This window comes from Mycena indigotica, assembly GCF_014461135.1.
Source record: "Mycena indigotica strain 171206Taipei chromosome Unknown Mind.scaff0007, whole genome shotgun sequence".
Lineage (NCBI taxonomy): Eukaryota > Fungi > Basidiomycota > Agaricomycetes > Agaricales > Mycenaceae > Mycena > Mycena indigotica.
In genome coordinates this window covers 2076374-2096519 of record NW_023503006.1, presented here as the reverse complement: position 1 = coordinate 2096519, position 20146 = coordinate 2076374, and the positions used below count along the sequence as shown (strand labels likewise).

Sequence of the window (20146 nt, the reverse complement as noted above, 5' to 3'; positions counted from 1 at the left end):
CGACCTGCCACGACTCTTGTTTTTTACTCTGCTTGACTCTGCTTCCAAACTGTGTATACATCTAATGCTATCTTATAGTCCTTCAAATGCTGATGCTAATACCTCTTTTTGTTGGACGGAATACAGCTTTCCGATACCTGGCGCGGGGACTGCACTTTCACTCCTTCCACGATAGAACACTTGGCGTCCACCCAATACGCTCTCGACTCGAGAAGCAACGTGAATATATGCGCCTTGATTTCTTGGTTCCTCCTGTAGCCAAAAGAATTCTTGGGCTTGAGGGTATTGCTCAACAACAGCACGGAGCTCCACGAAAGGGAACGGTGCCAGCTCTTCAATGCGAATGAGCGCGACCTTATCTTCAAGCGAACGGGCTTGTCGCTCCTTTAAGAGTTCGTAGTAGATCTTGCCGGTCATCAGGATGACTCTCTTTGCAGAAGCTGAGTTCGGGGCTGCATCTTTGAGAACCGGTTGGAATGAAGTGCCCTGTTCCAGGTCGCGTAGGGATGATGAAGCAGCCTACCATTCTTGATCAGCAACCAGTATCTTGGTATAGAGCGAACGTACAGAGAGACGAAGCAACGCCTTGGGACCAGCAACAATAAGCGGCTTTCTGAAATTCCGCTTCATCTGTCGACGCAACAGATGGAAATACTGTGCTGGGGTAGTCGGGAAGACAACATGCATGTTAATGTCATGTGATGGATTGGCTTCGTCAAAAATGAAACGGTCATTGGTGAGCTATGTTGCGTAAGCCTCTTTTTATGCTTTGAGAGTGAGTGATACCTGAAGCATGCGCTCTATTCTGGACGACGAGTGCTCCGGACCAGCGCCATCTAATCCGTGAGGCAGTAAGAGGACAATGCCACTTTGCTTTAGCCACTTGGCTAGAGAGACAAGTTAGCTCAATCGCTTGAACCTCGATTGTACCCACTTTCTGAGGAAGAGATGAAAGTGTCGATAATGATCTGGGCACCGTTAAAAAAGTCTCCGAACTATCATCGGATACAGTTAGTGGTCCGCCATGAACAGAAAAAATGACCAACTTGCGCCTCCCAGATCGGAAGGAGATTTGGCCGCTCCCAACTTGCGCCATATTCGAACTACTTTGTGAGTGAAAATTATTCAAGATACGACTTGACTTACCCCAAGCACGGCCATCTCACTTAACGAGCCTGTAAGGTAGAATAAATCAACGAATTTGGCTCTAACGCGAGCAATCTTACTGTTTGCCAACTCGAGTTTGCCGGACGATCCCAGTGTTTCATTAAGAGGAACGATGACACCTTCCGTCTTCTGGTTGACAAGCATGGCATGTCGTTGGCTGGAGAAAATAAGCAAGTACCCCTCAAATGGTGGATGTATGATCGTTACCTAAACGTGCCTCGACCCACATCTTGACCTGAGATTCTGATATCGTGGCCCTCAAGCATGAGAGATCCGAACGCAAGGGCCTGTCGGTGGTAAGCAATAGTACCCAGCAAATTCATTGAAATATTTGCCTCTGCAGTAGACCAGTCCAATCCAACACCAGACTCGATACTTGTCAAACGATTCTTTACATGCCTTTGAAGCTTGGAGTGTATCTCCTGCAGTGCAATTCAGCAGTGATGTACAGATTTCTCCATGCGACTTACGAAGTTCTCCGGCATATGTACACTCGCTTTACCAACGGACTTCAAAATGTGCTCTTGGACACCAGTGTCAGGATTCTTCTCTGCCGCAGCGCTCGCCGGCCACACCATACCACTCCATTGCTTTTGCAACATCGCAGCAGTGGGTGTATATGACGGGACGCGCGCCAAAGCCTCATCAAGTTGAGCCTTGTAAGTATTCCGCACAGATGCGATTTTGATTGGATCAAGGACACCTTCTGCCTGAAGAGCGAATTTAGCAACTACCCACATAGAGTGTGGGCTGGGGCGAACCATCAACCGCTCTTCATAGAGCTGAGGCACAGATCTTCGTGAGCTAATCTTCTCGTACATCAAAGGGCTGGTCAGATTGGGCAAGTCGAGTTCATTATGTCTGTTCAGAATGAGAGGTTGCTTGATAAACCATCAAGATTTTACCCCCTGTGAACGTTGGTAAATATGAGTTAATGGTTAAATTCAGCCTCTTACCATCTTCTGTAGACAAGTAAATCCACAATGATATCCTGGAAAACGCTCAGTGAGGGTCAATTGTGGTCTACTTGACGAGCCTTTCTGAAGTACTCTCGATACTGGAAAGCGAGTTGCATTGCCCGAACGACATCTTATGGAGCATATCAATGGAATTTTCTTGGGAATAATAAACGCGTCGACATACCTTCTGGATGATCGCCGTTACAATGTAAAACAGGTGCACTAGTCATTTTGCCCACATCAGAGCAATACAACGAGGATCTTGCGCCAGTGGCCGGTGTAGTATACCCAATGCTGGAACATTGATCAGCGTGGAAATGAAAACTATGGACGAATCACATACTTGTTGCTAACTCGATCATCAGCCATGAATCAGCAACGAAGGGAGGCCCGAAACTCACTCGACCACAATGTGAACACTTCCCCCACTGGTGAAGTGAGGAAGATTACCTGTGAAGAAAATGTAATCACAGTAGGAAAGAGCAAACTCAAGCATACTCATTCCAAGAGCTTCCATTACAACTCCTTGACCAGAAAAGCTAGCATCGCCATGTAATTGAACACACATTACTTTGTCCCCGAGAGAACAGTCATCCGGCGACGTTTTCAGTAACGAGTACTGCTTGGCGCGTGTTTTTCCCATCGCGACAGGGTTAATTGCTTCCAGATGCGAAGGGTTGGGCAATAGGGAGACCTGGATCGGGTTCAGAGCGCCATCGTATTGAAGATTCGGAGAGGCGGCTATGGAAGTGTGTGTGAGTCGGGGACTATTTGGACATGAACATACCAAGATGACTGAGAACATCGCCCTCCGCACCAAGATCTTCTGGCACCTCGGCTCCGCCTTTGATTTTGTGAAATAGAGCCGTTGCAGAATATTGAAGGAGGTCAGTGAGAAAGTTCAATCTCCCTCTGTGCGGCATCCCAATGATAATTGACGATAATCCAGCTATAAAATAGATGAATATTAAAAGACACACTTCTTGGCTAACAATTTTTTACCTTGTGCGGCAACTGAAAAGAGAGAATCAAGGGCCGGCAGCATAGATTCACCACCTTCTAATCCATACTAGTGGCAATTGAGCTTAAGCTTGGCGACGGAAACCGCACCCTGGCTTACCCGTTTCAGGTTGGGAAACTTGAGTTGAAGGAAGTTGTCAAATACTTCGCTTCTAGCAAGGAGTCCATGTATTCGTTCCTTGGCCTCAAGTGGGAGAGGAGTTTGGGTAGACGCAAGATGTTTGGATTCCAAGGCATGTGCGAACCACAACCGTTCTGTCTTGTTGGACGAGTGCATAAATTCGTAGGCAATGGGGCCAGTGTATATGTCGCGAAGGTGTTCTGTGACCTGACCCAGCGTCCACCATTCTTCGACATCCTCACGATGCGTAATGCCGACAGGACTGGTCCAGACAATTCCGTTAACGTTGTACTTCTTAGTGTCGTCCAATAAACCATATCTTCGAGGGTCAAGTGCAGCGACTTCTTCTCGTTGGATAAGATCCAATGGGTCAATACGAGCTGCACGATGTCCATGAGTCCTAATGGAGTCGACATAACGAAGGAGAGCTGCATTCTCCGCTCTTTGAAGCAGCGTTAGACCGTGTTTCAATGTGAGCAGTGAAACTTGCCTGTTCTTTAGCTGTGCTGGAGTATCTAAAGCAGACAGTTAGTGGAAAACGCGTCAGAGGAGTCCTAAATTCATACAGTCTGGAAATTCAAACTCTCGTGGTTTGCGGTAGCCAAAGGATTCGTCGTGGTAGAGCCGGCGACCCAATTTTGCTACTACATGCCGAAGCTTCGACAGCTCCTTGCGAGGAAAAATGCGCCGCAAGGCTTGTTGTCGTCGCATGGGGCGATTCAGACAAAGTGCAAGCTCCGGACATTGGCAAGTCACGCAAGTCTGGGGTAGGAGTGATGGTGGTTGTCAGCAAGATTGCGCAATTGAAAGTGGCAGTGCAGTCGCTGCCGACTCTGCCAAACCTCTTTGACTCTTTGCCACGACTTATAAGACAAGAACCACCCATGTCGAGCACTATATGATTCTCAACCTTCCTAATGATGTTCTCATTCTTCTCCTTCGCCAACTTTCGGTCCCCGACTTGAATGCTGTGTGCCAAACTTGCCAGTTCCTGCATGCCCTCGTACGCCTTTGTTTATGCTGCGGTTTACCCCTCTTCTTAACCCTCCAGAGGTCGAAGAGTACGGATGGAGTGGATATCTGCGGCTTAACCCGCGACCCTCCAAGAGTTTGGTTAAACACCGACAAATGTGGTCTGCAAAGGCTGCCGCCATCCATGATTTCCTATCCGATAATTCGTGGTCGCGTGCCCAGTTCGTTGCCCGTCCTCTCTCAGACTCGTGGCCGGCAAAACAGCAGCCAGCAATAGCCCTTGATTCAGAGCGACTTGTTGTAGCAACGCACAATACACTTTACACTTACTCTTTCCCTCAAGGAACCTCCCCGTCAATCTCGTTGGAGGGTTCATGCAATCTGAGGAACCCAGAAGATAACAACAACTATGTTACGGCTCTAGATATGCTACCGAATGGCTCAATATGCGTCGCCTTCTACGACGGCACTTGTGAATATATCCGAATACTCGCCAATTCCACTAACTCCACGCTAAATATCGAACGATCTCCCCTGCCTTCGCATTTTCGCGACAACAAGGACTTTGTAGAGAGCCTTTCCACTTCAAGCAGCAGGATCCTCTCTCTTTCCTCGAAAGGTCGGGTTGTGTTGACAGACACAACCGCGCTTTCGACATCTCTCGAGTTGAATGCCCGGAGCTGGACATGTCACATGTGTCTCGAATCATCGTCGCCCTTCGCTGCCTTTGGAATGTCTTCTTCGAAACCCTTGGTCGTTCATTCAATTTCTGACACTGAACTGTCGCCTCAGCCTACAGCGATTTTGTCACTGTCCGGCAGCAAAGCTCCCATCAGCACGTTAAATGCGGTCTACGCCATTACTCGTGGACCCCCTTGCTCGTGGGGCGGATCGCCTCAAATCACTGTGGCGGGATGGTACAACGGCATAGTCTCCGTCCACGACCTCCGCTCCTCTTCAAGAGACAATTCTTCCGGCCCTCCGCACCTTAAACCTGTCCTCACTCTCTCCAACTCATGGTCAGATGACCCAATCTACTCCGTCGCCTGTGGAGGAGGTGGCGGCAACCATGTTGCAGCTGGTGCAGCTCGTCACAGTCTGGTCTCATTATGGGATGTTCGAAATCCAAATGGCGGCTTCAATGTCCACGCGCCCCTCAACGATCGCTCGCCAGTATATGCTCTCCTCATGGAAAGCTCGAGACTTTACGGCGCTACCGAAAGCAGACCTTTCGTTCTCGATTTTGTCAGTCTATTGCCCTACTTTTTTTGTTCTACTTTTGTTGATCGTCAGTAGGGTCCCGGTGTTACAGAGGCGTCGTATCCTCGGCTGTCAACTCAACCCCTTCGAAATCACTCATCCATTGGCTTTTATGTCACGAGCTACCCGCATCGCTGAGTAATAAGTGCTATTTTGTGTACAGATGTACTTCCGGTGTCCGCGATGTAGTGATACAAGCTTAAACAACAGTAGATGCAGGACAAATGACAAAGAGACCCGGAATGAATGATATATGGTAGGTAGTATGTGCATGCAAAGCGAAGAAATAATAGATATAATGCACTGGAAGTCGGTCATGATGGTGTGCTGGTTGACGATCTAGACGTCCAGCTGAAGAGCTGTCGCATGTCGGTACCAGGCGCGCTATCGGCAGCTTGTCGCGGCTCAATAAGCAGACTAAAAAGTAGTGGTCAGTTTCTGATAAAAAGATGCTCCGCTAGCCTTGCCTACCTTCGTCGATACAAATCCTGCAAATCACCGTTATGTTTCGATAACTCAAAAGCACCTTTCAGGTATTCTTGTACTTCAGAGATGCATTTGAGCGGATATGGAACCTGGAATCGTTGCATATCTACAGCCTTGTCAGCATGCAGTTCAACTCAACTCTGTCTCGAATACCTTGAACAATTCTAGCCAGCTTATGATACTTGTTAAAGTTGATCAACTTCCGTTCAGGATTCATGGGAGACGCCCGATGCGAAGGGTTTCCTTCTCGACAAAAAGTGACATCCGTCAAGTAAAGTCCTGCCGAGCAATCAACACCAACAAGAGAGAGGAGACGAGTGTCACAAACCGAGGAAGGGAACCGCCGGTGGTGCTGTGTTACGCAGTTTATCTCTGTACTCGCGATAATTCCTTGAATGATCCGCAAGCCGCCTCAGAACGTCCAGTTGGGATTTGTTCTTTTGCGGCAATCCCTTGACGGATATTAGGGCAAATAAACAGAGATTGGATGACGAACCAGCCATGTCTGATGCAACCGAGAGATCGTGGACGAATCCAACGCAGCCAGGATAGCGCGAGAAGTGCTGAAATTGTTGAGGGAAGTGCAACGCTACCCGTTCGATGAGATTGTGCCCAAAAATCAAAGTGAAAAAAACCCACATCAGCGACCTTGATGAAAAATTTAATCAATACTGTCCTCTTCTTCGTGTCAGGTTCCCTCAGAATACTCTCCGCAACCCACCCCGTGATGGCCGTACTCAACGATGAGACGGCACGCACGTTTACAGGCGATTTCGCCCCTTCTTGCCCAGTTTCCAGAACTTCCTCCGGCTGGATAGCACAGTACAGCGTGCACTCCATAATGGTCATCTGCCTTGCCAATTCTAGAGGATCGAAGTCGGTGATTGTGATAGCGACAAAATTCCTGGAACGCAGATTGGCAAAAAGGCTTTTGGTCATAACAGGACGAGGAATTTCGGCCACGGGAAGCGTTGCAGGCGGTGGATTAATCGACATGCCAGGATCTCGAGTCCGCTCGCTCTTTGGGCTAAGAATTGAGTCGGCAGTTTGCCGTCGAAGCTCGAGCAGTTCGAGTATTCTCTCAGCGGGCTTGGGGAACAACGAAGCGAGCCCATCAAGAGTGAACAACGCGAGCCGTTCGAGAGCTGGGTCGTCTACACCTGACCGCCAGTATATCTCCACCCACGTTTTTATCATGTTTGCAACTCGCAAACGGACCGGAACGCCTTTCTTTTGTTGCCAGAGCTGGAGGTCTTCATGAGAGATTCCGTGGGGAGGAAGGAGATTGTAGCGCTGAATGATTGTGTCCACCAATTCAAGCGGCGTCGAGAACAGTCTGAACGTAAGGAAGAAAACCGCAGAAAAGGCACCATCCAGCCGACTTTCATGCGGTGTCATCTTTTCCACCAATACTGCCATTGTTGCCCCAACGATATACCCCTCGGTGTTGTATGCGACCTCTTCCAGCTGGTAGTCATGAGACGACATCCATGCAACAGGGTGTTGTTGAGGAGGTTCAAGCGGCACAGAAGGTAGATCACCATGCAAAATCTTATCTTCTAACAGCCTTTCTTCCATAGCATGAGCTCGACTACCTTCCCATGTTGTCCCATCGTCCGTGTTGGCGAACGAGGTCGGAGACGGAAGATCGCGCTCAACCACCTCCTTACCGACATGAAGGTAGGGTAACGAGCTGTCCGGAGAAGTGACACCGGTATCTTGAGACTGCAGAGAGGAAGATTGAGACAATCCGCTACTCTCTGAACCCGAGTCCGGAATATGCGGTAACACAACGATGGGTTGGTGCGCAGTTAAATCATCAGCATCTTGCCCCGCAGCGTCAAGTGACTGATAGTTGTGATTCAATGCACCCATGCTGGTCGATCTCGTAAGGACCTTTGGTGCAAACTTGCTTGGCGTGAAACTGATACGATCCTGGACGCTGGGTAGCTGCAGAACGAAAGGTCGTTCGCCCATGGACCGGTTCAAACACATCTTAACGGCGGCGACACAATCCGCACCGGCCTTGAGCGCGTCTGTCGCAGAGCGTAACAAAGTTTGCTTCTCTTCCTCCTCTGACATAGTAGGCATCGAGTTGGTGCCTAGCAGTTGGACTGACTCCACCAGATTACTCGTAACATTGTAGAGCCCGTCTTTTGCTGACCGAAGATGGCCAAGTTTGTTTACAGGCACATCTCGATGCTGGAGAACTGCTTCCACAATGGTAAGAAGCTTGCAAACCATTTCCACAATCTCCCGGACGAGCTCATGCATGTGACCTGTAGTGGATGCATGTGAAGAGCGTGAATGAGAATGGGCGTGGCCAATGAAGGCGGCGATAGTACTGAGATATTGATCGTGTGTTGACCGAAGTGCCTCCATAACTTGTGCAGTCGTTGAAGGACCGACTGGAAAAGACGGACGGGAAGGAGGAGATTCGAGTGAGGAATATGATGACGTGGAGGAGGTGCTGCTGATGGATAGTCCCCCAGCTTTATGCTTTATCAGACGTTGCTTCAAAAGATACTGTTCTTGCTTCGTCTTGATAGGAATGTTGATGTTGGTTGGTAAGAGAGGAACTGCAGCTTCTGAGTCGGTGTCGACCGAAGCCCGGGAAATCGAGCGCCGTAGATCTACCATGCTCCTTGCGCGGAGAGCAGAACCTTGGTTGGCCAGAAGACTCTTTCGAGGTGTGGTGAAGCGTGGAAAAGAGCCCTGGTCGTACGAAACGGTGGCTTCTAATGGGTCGGGATTACTCCACGAAGCGGCTTCTGTGTCGGTAGACGCAACAGAGCTAATTGACTGCCGTCTTTCTGGCAGTTCGACTCCACATTGCACTGCTACTGCAAGAAACCTCCTAACGCTGGCGAAGACCTGCCCGCCAAGACGCACCATAGCATCTATTTGAGTCTCCTGACTAGCTTCGTCCAGTGTATCATCAGACGCTTTCTTCGATTGCGCAACCAGAGATGCGAGAACGGTCAATATCCTCCTTCGCTCTTGAGCTAGAGCAGGGAATCGAAGCAGGATCGGCGCGTCACGAACAAGTGTGTCGGTAGTCGAAAGAATTGATCGAACACAAGAAATTATGCAAGCGGTGGATGGCTGGAAATGGGAAACGCGATTGGACCTGACGGCGTTCTGGAGGAGGGAGAGGCCATGTAGTAGAGGCACCATTATGGGGGGACAATATGAATCAATATCAGGGCCCAAGGCTTCAGACAACGATGGATGTCGCGTGTGCTGTGAGAATTCTCTGGTACTTGTCCATGATGAAACAGAGCTAGCGGAGAGAGAATGGGCGTGTCCTTTTGCGTGCGACTATAATGAATGACGATTAGCGAGGTTATGGACACAGTCGAAAACGCACCAGTGAAGCACTCTCTCCCGAAAGCGCAGTAACATCGACGTTGACATAATTGCTGGGAAACCAACCTCTCCTCCCCTCCAGCTCACCGTCCCACCAGCCACTCGCATCTCGGTTGAGCACATGAATGACTTGTCCTGCCCGAAATGAGAGGCAAGTCGCGTTTTGGCCCTGAGGGTTGTAGTCGTGCATGGCTAGGACATAGTCCACGGGCCCAATTCGCACGGTATCGTCATATGCAGGACTGGTTGGCCGGGAGGTGGACGCCAGTTGCAGTGAAGAGGTCGAAGCAGAAGCGGAAGGGTTAGTCGATGCGGAATTGGGAGACAGTATTGAGATGGATGAGGTTGACGATGCGTTCGAGAGACTCCGTGTTCGAGCACTGGAAACGGAGAGCATGTTGGTGGGACTTGTGTCGATGTAAAGGCGAGACATGGCTCTAATTTGCAATGTTAGACGCGTGGTTTGGAGGGTGCATAGACATACCAATGTTAAGTTAGGTCGTGACGGAGCTGGCAGGGGTCGTTCGAGGGGAGAAAAGGAATAAGAGATACCGCTCAAGCGCAAAGGCGAGCTGCCGACCAGCAGAAGAGTGCCAAATGCAAAGTCTATCTAAAGGCTGATCGTCGTTGGATTTCAACCGCCGCTCACTCAAATAAGGAAATTGTCTCTTCACAAACCACCACCCACAAAAATTTTACCACCTTGTCTGATTATCGCTGCCTTACATCCTCATCGCCTGCTCACAGTGTAAGACTTGGTTCTTCCCCTGCTTCCATCATTCTTGTGGCACAATGTTTCCTGAGCGAGGGTACAAATGGAATAAGTATCATCCTCCTACATGCGCAGACCAACTCTTCGGTTTCACTGAAAATGTCGCCGCCAACGGCAAAGCCGCTCTGCCAGCTGCACGTCTGTGATGTCAGAATGGCAAAATCTCTACTCCATATCAAGTTTGAAGTTTTCTTCGGTCTACATGTCCGTGTCCTATCCAAGAACTCGGTCAACGCTGATGACTTCTACATACTTGAAGTTTCGGCCTAGGGTAGGACTTCAGCAGAGCTCAAACACCGTGACTCTCAGCTTTCTATTTCAGTTGGGCAAATTTAATAGCAAGATCGCCCAGCTCTTTCGCCCTCTTCCGATTCTTCTATCAAGAGTCTGACATTCCCATAAACGATGCCTTCAGAATCTCAGCCACAATTTCTGTCATCCTGATAACCGCCTCTTCTTCCTGGACGCGTCCGATTAACTGCAGTCCGACAGGACACCCCGGAAATTTGTCTGCCTCGTCTTTCCAATCGGACACCAGATTAGGGTCGGTCGAGACCTTCAAAAAGAATAAACGCACAGATACCATATATATGTTCATCTTCGTGATTGTAGAATTCGTGTGGTGGCTGAATGTCATCCAGAGTGGGGTCGACAGAGTTTACCGGGAAAACAGAGCAGGTGAGATCAAGTGCGCTGCACAAAGTTGTGTAGAAAGAGTCTCTAGAATGATGGTATTATATAACGTCCAACAACTTGGCCCCCAAGTACATACGTGTTAGCGCCATGCGGAACCGCTGTATATGCGACGGCAGGGCAAATAATTGCATCGACAGGTCGTCCAGTTGTTGTCCGCATAACGGTTGCTTCCCAGTGATCCAGGTGGGATTTCCTAAGTTCGCGTTTTTCTTTGTGTAGTTGCCAAAGCTATATGAGGTCTTTGAGATCTCATGTGATATGTGAATGACTCTAGACTGGCCTCCCAAGCGCTGCGATGATGAGGTCTCCCAACCAGCTTTTTAACCAGAGGCTCCTCAAGGATGGGGATGCTGGATTTAGGCACCTCCAGGTCGGTAACATGTTCCGAAAGCTGCATTGTTTGAATAAGCGGTTCAGCGCCTTCGCATTCTGCTAGGTAGTCGTGTCCACCATCGGCAGCGAATATTGTTTCCTACCTCGAGTCAAGTTTATCTGATATTTAAAGATGTTTCCGTACTGCGTTTTTGTATATTTCGAGATGGCGGTGATTCTCCCAGTCGATGACTAATGCGTTGAGACGTTTTTACTTACTCAGATGTGGTATACTAACCTTGATGTCCGGCTGCCTCGAGCGCACGTTTAACCGTTCGCATTGCTCGATGAAGTGGCGGATGAGGCTTGACTACACCTAATAAGATGTCAGGACAGCATCTTCCCAGTTAAGAGAGAGACAATAACCATTGTCCCACATTATTGCAAAGCACAATCTCCCACCACCTCCATGATATTCGAGTTGATACTCACTCTCGCTCCAAGGCTTTCTCAGTACTAAAGGATCACGGCGCCATGGTTCTGTCCCCAAAATGGCCTTCGTGAAGATTTTGACACCAGACATCGAGTTTGCCATGGGCCCGAGAACAGAATTAATTGACTCTTGCCCTTCTAGTGCGTTCACAGCACCATAGTAGGGAAGTCGCGCGTAAGACGGACGGAGGGTATAAAGACCGCAGAAAGCACTGGGTATTCGGAGGGAGCTGTACCTCCATTTCAGCTTGACGTAGTAATCAAGATGAAACCAGACCGACCCACTAATATCGGTACCTACCCCGAGGGGGCTGCCTTTCATCGCTAATAGAGCGCCTTCTCCGCCGGAAGAGCCACCGGGAGTAAACGAAGTATTGTAGGGATTCAATGTACGACCGAAAACGTGATTGTGTGTTTCTCCTTCGAGAGTGTGTCAGTATTATGGATGAGGATGGAGGGCCAATACCATGCATCAGGGTCTGAGGAACATTGGTCCGCACAAAAGGAACCGCGCCGCATTCGTACAACAGTTGCACAAGCACACAGTCAGAGGTTGCAACTCGTCCAATCCATTTGGCGTAGCCTGTCGATAAAAGGTTGAGATGCATAACTGGATGGCAGCTGATAAACCACACCCATTATAGTTTCGAGTCCCTCCATACTGAATTGGTCTGCGTTATTGGTAGTGTGAGGGTGAGATAAAACGGATCTCACCAATGACGCACCCTTCAAAGATATAGGGAGCCCGTGTAAAGGCCCCAAAACTGTCCCCGTCCGCGCAAGATGATCATCCACTTCTTTAGCCCGGGCAAGTGCTCGCTCCACGAATATTTCCGTGAGGCAGTTGGTTAATTGCTGTGCGATGACCGCTCGCTTATAGAATGCGGTTGTGACTTGAACAGAGGACCAAAGTCCCAGACGAAGGTTCTCCAGCAGTGTAGCGATGTCGACTGTCTCCGTGATTTCAAGTTCTAGTTGGGACAACAAGCCGCATTGTCGAGGAATGGCCATGACATTCAGTTGTTCTTTGGGAAGGGGTTTCAAGATCCATTCAGACGGTATGGAGTCCAGCTGAGCCTGTTTGCGATGATCACATTTCTCTTGCCAGTTATGTGGAAGGAGCGACGTGGTAAGAGACGATGGTGGTGGAGGCATTGCTGACAACGGCAGTTGTTGTGCCGTTTTAAAATCAATCCAAACCTGCTCCTATGCTTGATGACCACCTTTTGCGCTGACGAGTTGCAGCAAGCGCTTACCGAAGAGTCCGACTCCATCGAATCTTTCTGTCTTACGTCCTTCGAGTCGCTCCGCGCTGTGGCTTCGGTGACATTGCTTGAGGGTCGAACAATATCCGTTGCTTTGACCACCAGTGGTTATTCGGCAGGTCTACGACCTTCTCCAGTTAAGCTCGCATTGACTCTCCCGTAGATCGAAGATGGGGCAGGCCCAACCTTTGAGAGCATCGACCAATTGTTACGGTCTGTAAGCGACATGTATGAACGTCGAAAGCAGGAGGCATTGATGGCAGCTTTAACGAGGTTATCGGCTTGGTGCGTTCTCCAATAATTCTAAGAGTCTTATTGACATCCGATTTCAGATCTACGTGCTACTTACTCTTCTCTAAAACTACCAGTCCGTTCTCGTCGCGCTAATGCTTCGTTGTACATGTCCCTGGTGAAAACAAAATCCGGCTCTCCTCGAACCCTGGCAATCATCCCAGCAATCCACTCTCGCTCCTCCTCATTGCGAATGCAGTTAGCCCACCACCGATCCATACTGGCAGAGAGACGTGGTACATTGAGTTGCTTGCATTCACTCTGCTCCCACAACACATGCAACAGAAAACCCGCATTTAGTCGCTCATATCCAAACTCCGAAAGACATTTTAGGATGCGCGAGATTCGGAGGTAGTTGTGAGACGAATCTAAACAGATTTGAGCGCAATGGAGATTTTGGGTCGGCAGCACTCACAGACAAGATTTTCATATCGTGGCTCATAGTTGCGAGGTGGCAGAGACCGATTTACTGCGCCAGTCTCTTCCGAAACCAGCTGCATACCATAGAAGTCGAGCATCAGCTTATATGAAGTCAAGAGACGTTTCATCGCGTCTGGGTCGTTCTTTATTCCTGCGATTTCGTGTGGTTGCAACGGTTGAGACTCATAATTCATGCCATGTTCGCGAATGGGGAAGCTGAGCACGCAGTTGAGGCGCGAACAAGGTGTTTGAAGGTGACTCACAGCCATTGAATGAACCCGTGTTTTCTCTCTAGTTTATTGTAGTCGCCTAGCCAGCTACTCTGAGTCAGCTTAGAAAAGGGCTGTGGATTGTCAAGAGCACTTCTCATGTAGCTCCTCTATGAGCAAATCGTCGGGTTGGCAGCGATGCGTGTTCTTGTAGAAGCCAAGATTTGCGGATTGCCGACTATTGTCGCTACCATTTGGGTAGCCACGAAGAAATTCAAGAACATCGCTCGGGACAGACATTGCAGTGGATGTTGAGATGTGTGATCGTGACTGGACGCCAAAAACGCGCTTTAGTAGTGTATGCATTGGTTGGATGAGACTTTCAACTTTCACAGGGGAGAATGATGTAGTTATTTACGGAAGATACGAGTAGATAGAGGACTTTCTCAAGTGTAACTAGCCTACAGACTTGCAAGTTCGTGTACAGAACTAGAAACAATAGGAAGTTGCATGATCAGCTCAAGATCATTTCGTGGTGTTCTGTTGCTTTGAAGTGTTAGTGTCATTGGATGAACAGTACAGAATACTCACTTGGCTCCTTACCATGGGCCTCCTTTGTTGGACCCAGATAGGCTGGGAAGTAAGTGAGACAAGAAATAGAGGCCAAGCTGGGTACTAGATTCATCGATCTGGCATATTCGTGGAGGTGCTAGTCATTGGGGCGAGAGCGAATTTTGACACAGTCCCTAGTGGGTGACAAGACAAGAGTTTGAGACGCTTGGAATATAATCTTGAGCCCCGGCTTCTACATCCCTGGCAGTTTAAGTAGTTGGAGTTGAGTGAACAAGTAGTTCTATCAGTGTGACACCGTGACCGAGGCTCAACAACGGGCCGAACAACCGACAACCACGAGGTGGTTGTCTAAATCCTCCCAGCGTCTCCGGTGGTGTGGGGCCACTCGTCAACCCACCACCACCACGGTGTCATGCACATCCACCTATCCATTGTCTTTCTGCTCTCAGCAGCCCTCACCTCGACGGCATATCAGATTGTGGATGACTTTTCTGGCATCGGATTCTTCGACGAAGGAAATTGGGATTTTTATGGCACTCTAAACCCTTTCGTCACTTCCTCCCTTCTAACCTCAGAGGACAGGCCACTATGATAATCTTACGCTGGGTTATTATGTTTCTTGGTCAAAATTTTGTCTCATTGCTTCAAGGTGATGTAATTTGGTTAAACGAAGTGGACGCGTACACTCAGCAACTGGCGTACGTCAACGCCGCTGGAAATGTTATTTTACGCGTCGACGACTTTACCAACGTCCCTTTCAACCAAAAGCGAAACTCGGTGGGCCTACTTGTGGGCTTGGTTCGACAACTGAATTCCAACAACAGGTACGCATTACGACGCGAAGGTCCTATGAGCTCGGTTCTCTTTGGATCATTGATGCTGTTCATCTTCCTTATGGATGCTCGGTGAGTGTTCATCGCGACGGTTGATTCCGATATCTTACAGACGAAGGTTTGGCCAAGCATATGGACGGTATGTTTCTTTTCCTCTTCCAACGCCCTGTTTTTCAACAAATGATTAGCTTGGGCCTGATTGGCCGAACGGAGGAGAGATAGAGTGAGCCCATTAAACTTTCAGTCGATGTGCATACTAAACCAGGCCTCTAGTATTGTTGAAGGTACGACAAAAAGGCAACCTAATCCATCTCTCTGACCAACTGGAGGCATCAACTTGATGCTCGATAATCAATATGCTCTGCACACAACGGCTGGCTGCTTCCACACAACCCCCAGCAGCCAAACAGGCGTTTCATCTGTGAATGACTGCTCCAATCCTGCAGGGTGTCTAGTGGGTGAAAACGCTCCCAACAGCTATCAAAGCGGGTTTGCGGCTGCAGGCGGAGGAGTTTGGGCCGCCCAATTCGATTATACGGGGTACGTATCGATTTGGTGATATCCGCGTCTTATTAACCTACTCCAGGATATTGTGCGTGACCTCTCCGTTGCCTATGTGGTAGTTATCTCAGTATTATTTTAGCATATGGTTCTGGAGTGTCAGCTGCGCTGGGCTTACAGCTACAATAATTGACTGTTTTTAGCGTCCAAATGTTCCGGCCTCCATCCTTCAATCGACGGCTACCTCCTCGATGGATCTTTCGGACTGGGGTCCCCCTTCTGCAAGCTATGTGAACAAAACATGTAAGATAGAAGACTTCTTCGGGCCTCAAAAACTTGTAATCGGTGTGTTTAGAGTACTCCGCCCATTCAGTTCCTTACTACGTCGTCAGATATAACGTTGTGCGGCCAATGGTTTGTTTCCAGGAATGCCTGTGTGGCCTACAAGCTGAAAGCCACCTGCCAGGGCTGGTATCCCCGCCGATTACCTCGAAACATGTGCTGCAAAGGGGCCAACGGGTATTTGTGTATGTAGTGACGTTTTTCACCCATGCCTCGATGACGCTGCTCTAGTACAATGATAACGTGGTTGGCTCTGGAGCCAACTTTGATCAGGCATACTTCGAGCTGAAACACGTGCGCGCGTATACCACCGCTGGACCTGGCCCCTCGGCCGCTGTTGCTGCTCTTGGGAGTCATTCGGGCTCATATAATCCACACATGAATCTGTGGTGGGCAACTATACTGGCTCATATTTCTCTGGGAATTATCTTGGTCCTTCTTCGATGACCATTCACGAACACTGATGTTTATTCACGAACGATGGCTTCTGGCTCAGCATGATATTGATAACGCCTAGACCCTACATACCCTAGTTTGGCTCTCGTAGTCGTTGTATTCCTGGATGTTGTTACTTAGATGTGATGCAAGATTATCTCGAACATGTGACCAACGAGCTGTCATCTCCACTCATGTCCTCTAACACAAGCACACCACAATGGCATGCGGCCTTTCCAACGCCAACTTTGTCTGCAGAATCGATATCACCCTCTCAACTGGCAGACATCTTGCTGGATCCGAAGAGTCAAGTTCTCCGAGACTATGTCGTCGTTGATGTGCGCAGGACCGTGACCGATTTCGAGGTAGTTATCGAACCCCGACATGTAGGTCTCAACGGAGAGTTGAAGCGCCAAGTAGGAGTTCGCCATTCCTGGGTGTCTTAATCTCCCTGCGCACTCGTTCTATCAGACCCTGCCGACAATCGTCAAGCTTCTCGAGCCGGTTCCGCTGGTCGTATTTCATTGTAATAGCTGCAAAGAAGGTGGACGAGGATGGCGCACCGCTGGGTGGTATCGTGATGCTGTCACAGCTGGGAGCTCCAGCAAAGCAGTTATTTTGGATGGTGGAATTAAAGGTGCTTAGTCATTTTATAGGTGCGGGTGCATAAAATGACTTGTGAACGCTACGATAGGCTGGATCGAACAATTTGGACATGATGAAAGGTTGTGCAAGCGTATCTAATCGTAATCCCTTGAGATCAATTGCCATCATCGGCGCCTTATCCGAATCATGATGCATCAACATTTGCGGCACTAAGAAGTTCTTAATCTCCGCACACAAGTCGAGAAACGTTTCTGGAGTCGCGCGGTGCTAGAAGCCCTTGTGACCTGTATGGGTCATGCCCTTTCTGTGGCCCGCACGATGGATCAACTGGGAGATATGTGTACTTATGGGTTTCGCTAGCCAGGATCGTGCGTCCACTTGACCAACGTTCCGCACCGCAATTCTATGCCGAAGACCCCCCTCGACGTGGTTGCTAAAGGAAGAATATCACTGCTTTTTTGAGGTCTTCCCTGTCAATTGGTCGCTTCGCAACTTCGACTCGGATCGTACAAGTCGATTTATCTTCGGGGTCAGACTACTTAGTGCCTTAAAGACATGGATAACTACTAGTAGCTCCATTGTGATTGAACCTCCTTGGAGGCTACATATAACTGGCGGGACAATCGTCGGTAAGCGTTCGAGAAAAACCAAGACCGAAGATTCAGCGTCCAAGACTGTCTTGACACTGTCGCATTAATGTCGACATTTCCGAGGGATGCCATAGAAGTTTTTGCATGTAGCTTGGATCAGTCGCCGAACGAAGATTCCGTGCACGGAGGAACTTATACAACCCAAGAAGCATTGAACCCCAGAGGCGCAATTTTGTCACCACGTCAGATATTTCTAGTCTGTGTCCTGCCGGCGAAGACTTTCTTTCTAAATCACTTCGAGGAAACATTCATCCTCACCTCTACTCTGCCAGCGTTGTTTCGAGCTCCCGAAGACCGACGATACAGCCTAAGCCAAATGCGCTAACGCGACTTTCATCTTGTCCGCGGCAGGCATAGCGGACCGGTGATGCCGGTTGACAGCGGTGAACTGGGTTTATCGGGAGGCATGTTCATGGTGTCGCGCGATGTCGGACACACTATTCTTCTTGCCGGCGCCATTTGTCTTCCATCGGTCATCCTTCCGAGTTCTCTCGCCGAGCCGACGACCTTCTTCACCACCCCCTCTCAGGCGAATCGTCGGGAGCTGGCATCACTCGAACCCTGTGGGCATGGAATTAATTTCGGCGACAAACGGCGACGACCATACAGGTTATGAATAAGGTTCAACTTGGTGGGGGGTTGAACAAAGAGATTGCCTCTTTGTGAACTAGCACGGACGATGTCATTTAAAAACGCTACCAGTCGTATGAAGGAAGGTGTTATTAACTGCAGGGACTCAAAGGCACTTACATATGGGAGTAATATCATGATATTAGTGGAGATTATCCTGCAACTTGGATGCACCCCCTTGGGCACGATGAATGGCATTTCAACAGGTTGAAACCGCGGGGATTGTCGAAACTGTTGTCCCGAAAAAAGATTATCTCCCGAGAAATCAAGTGACCCCAGCTGACCCCAGACGGGTGTCGAGTACGCATCAACATACCTCAGGGTCCCGTAATCAGCAGAAATCAATGAGAATATTGAGTAGATCACTCAACTTGCTCGCAACACCATGGAGGCTGAGCAGATTTTGATGCCAGCACAATACTGTGAATACGGCCATGTACTGACAGTTGCCCAACTGCAACCAGGAATATCCGTGTTTCCCGTAGCGCGTGCGTGACGCTCGCCGCAGAATAATGTTTTCGAAACCCAGCCGTTGCGTAGTCATCTGACTCATCATGACGAGGTGGCGCTCGGCGCAGTTGTGCTCGCGCCCGCTGAGAAACAAGTGAACTGCCATGTGGAAGTGTGTGGGGTAAGGCGGGGTCCGTTCTTGCGTAAGCGCCGATGTCACAGCCCGGGCCATGGATAAGTACTAAGATAGGTGTAGCAGGTCCAGACTCGAAGGGCAACAGAGCTATTACCAAATCATCCAACAACTAGATTGTAAAGTCAGAGTCCCTCATACACATTCGAAAAAAAACGATGTTTTCCCACCGGAAAAGGGATCTTCCCAATTGAAGTTCAACAGCGGAAACCTTGCTCGGTCCATCGCGGTGATGGTTGTGCATAGCTACACAAAACTTTGAGGCATAGGTGAATTGAATGCTGATCCGCAAGACGGCGACCAGCTTCAACGATGTGGCTCAAACGACGCATCCGGCAGTAACGGTGTTGAGCAAAGAACGGGAGCAAGAATAGAACTCGGTCGGCGAGTGGGCGTCCATCTACAGCAAGGGATGATCGCGCTGCCGACGGCATTGAGAACGCAAAGTCCGAGACCAGCGCGACCTAAGTTTGGGAACACTCGGGGGTTGCCGTTCAACTTGCCAGTGAAGGTGTGCTTGAAATATCGCCGACTCCAGATGAAGCCTCAAAAGTGACACTTGCTGGCTCCTATGAACATATACGAGCTGACACTTCGAAAGGCATTATCGTGAACGATAAACCATCAGCTTTCTATGCCATTGACCGCGGAGAAAAAGTCACTTTGAACTGCCCTCGTCCACTCACTAATCATGACAGCGCAGGAAAAACAAACACCAAGCCGAGAAGATGAGAAGGAATGCTGAGAAGACCTCGGCATGAGTGCCCTTAGATGCCCTTTTCCCTGCAGATTAGAGAGCCAAGGCAGAAGCCTGTAAAATTATCACCGCAACCAGAAATCTTGGCCATGGTAGTGTTGAGGATGATTGAGATGCGAGCGGAGACAACAGCTGAGAACAGCTTCCAGAGAGCAATGAGTCCCTTGCTGTCGGTGATCCACTCAAGTCCCGCTAAGAAGAGCTCTTGGAGAAGGAAGTATTGATTTTCTGCGAGCTTGCCGGCGACGGACTCGGACACGGTAAGGATTGATTCTCCAGGTCGGTAGGTTACTTTGAGCCTGACGGTTTGCCGCATTGAAGTGACCCGTGAAGTCTTCCATGGGGTGCCCCACGCTCATTTTGAC

At 49.2% G+C, this 20146-nt stretch overlaps 7 protein-coding genes across 7 annotated transcripts; 3 read left to right on the top strand and 4 right to left on the bottom strand.

Moving 5' to 3' along the window:
- Positions 1-72: 72 nt before the first annotated feature.
- Positions 73-4047, bottom strand: MIND_00839900 (2-oxoglutarate dehydrogenase E1 component mitochondrial; the record flags this gene model as incomplete). Its single annotated transcript, XM_037365065.1, has 19 exons — positions 3834-4047; positions 3247-3782; positions 3129-3195; positions 2914-3075; positions 2625-2867; positions 2528-2576; positions 2470-2475; positions 2311-2420; positions 2217-2256; positions 1929-2028; positions 1638-1877; positions 1375-1589; positions 1227-1324; positions 1147-1175; positions 1047-1103; positions 935-995; positions 787-887; positions 568-741; positions 73-519 (listed from the first exon to the last, which is right to left on the bottom strand). The coding sequence occupies exons 1-19, from the start codon at positions 3976-3978 to the stop codon at positions 73-75; spliced, it is 2880 nt and encodes a 959-aa protein (XP_037218307.1). The 5' UTR covers positions 3979-4047.
- Positions 4048-4165: 118 nt separating this feature from the next.
- Positions 4166-5637, top strand: MIND_00839800 (F-box domain-containing protein; the record flags this gene model as incomplete). Its single annotated transcript, XM_037365064.1, has 3 exons — positions 4166-4270; positions 4321-5484; positions 5536-5637. 3 exons carry the CDS (start codon positions 4166-4168, stop codon positions 5635-5637), a joined length of 1371 nt encoding a protein of 456 aa, XP_037218306.1.
- Positions 5638-5813: 176 nt separating this feature from the next.
- MIND_00839700 (uncharacterized protein) lies at positions 5814-9787 on the bottom strand (the record flags this gene model as incomplete). The annotated part of the gene is made up of 7 exons (XM_037365063.1): positions 5814-5916; positions 5971-6091; positions 6139-6264; positions 6314-6437; positions 6482-6574; positions 6625-9306; positions 9356-9787. 7 exons carry the CDS (start codon positions 9785-9787, stop codon positions 5814-5816), a joined length of 3681 nt encoding a protein of 1226 aa, XP_037218305.1.
- Positions 9788-10505: 718 nt separating this feature from the next.
- MIND_00839600 (General amidase) lies at positions 10506-12900 on the bottom strand (the record flags this gene model as incomplete). Its single annotated transcript, XM_037365062.1, has 12 exons — positions 10506-10645; positions 10704-10846; positions 10895-11050; positions 11092-11294; positions 11340-11386; positions 11433-11510; positions 11561-11856; positions 11908-12046; positions 12093-12209; positions 12262-12297; positions 12352-12832; positions 12883-12900. The coding sequence occupies 12 exons, from the start codon at positions 12898-12900 to the stop codon at positions 10506-10508; spliced, it is 1854 nt and encodes a 617-aa protein (XP_037218304.1).
- A 336-nt stretch (positions 12901-13236) lies between these two features.
- Positions 13237-14111, bottom strand: MIND_00839500 (OGFr-N domain-containing protein; the record flags this gene model as incomplete). The annotated part of the gene is made up of 4 exons (XM_037365061.1): positions 13237-13550; positions 13598-13818; positions 13866-13919; positions 13966-14111. 4 exons carry the CDS (start codon positions 14109-14111, stop codon positions 13237-13239), a joined length of 735 nt encoding a protein of 244 aa, XP_037218303.1.
- A 685-nt stretch (positions 14112-14796) lies between these two features.
- Positions 14797-16507, top strand: MIND_00839400 (Rhodanese domain-containing protein; the record flags this gene model as incomplete). The annotated part of the gene is made up of 13 exons (XM_037365060.1): positions 14797-14934; positions 14967-15161; positions 15209-15289; positions 15330-15356; positions 15406-15440; positions 15491-15501; positions 15547-15757; positions 15804-15809; positions 15861-15876; positions 15922-16063; positions 16111-16132; positions 16185-16245; positions 16292-16507. The coding sequence occupies 13 exons, from the start codon at positions 14797-14799 to the stop codon at positions 16505-16507; spliced, it is 1161 nt and encodes a 386-aa protein (XP_037218302.1).
- Positions 16508-16641: 134 nt separating this feature from the next.
- Positions 16642-17239, top strand: MIND_00839300 (Rhodanese domain-containing protein; the record flags this gene model as incomplete). The annotated part of the gene is made up of 3 exons (XM_037365059.1): positions 16642-16860; positions 16916-17132; positions 17190-17239. The coding sequence occupies 3 exons, from the start codon at positions 16642-16644 to the stop codon at positions 17237-17239; spliced, it is 486 nt and encodes a 161-aa protein (XP_037218301.1).
- Positions 17240-20146: the final 2907 nt, after the last annotated feature.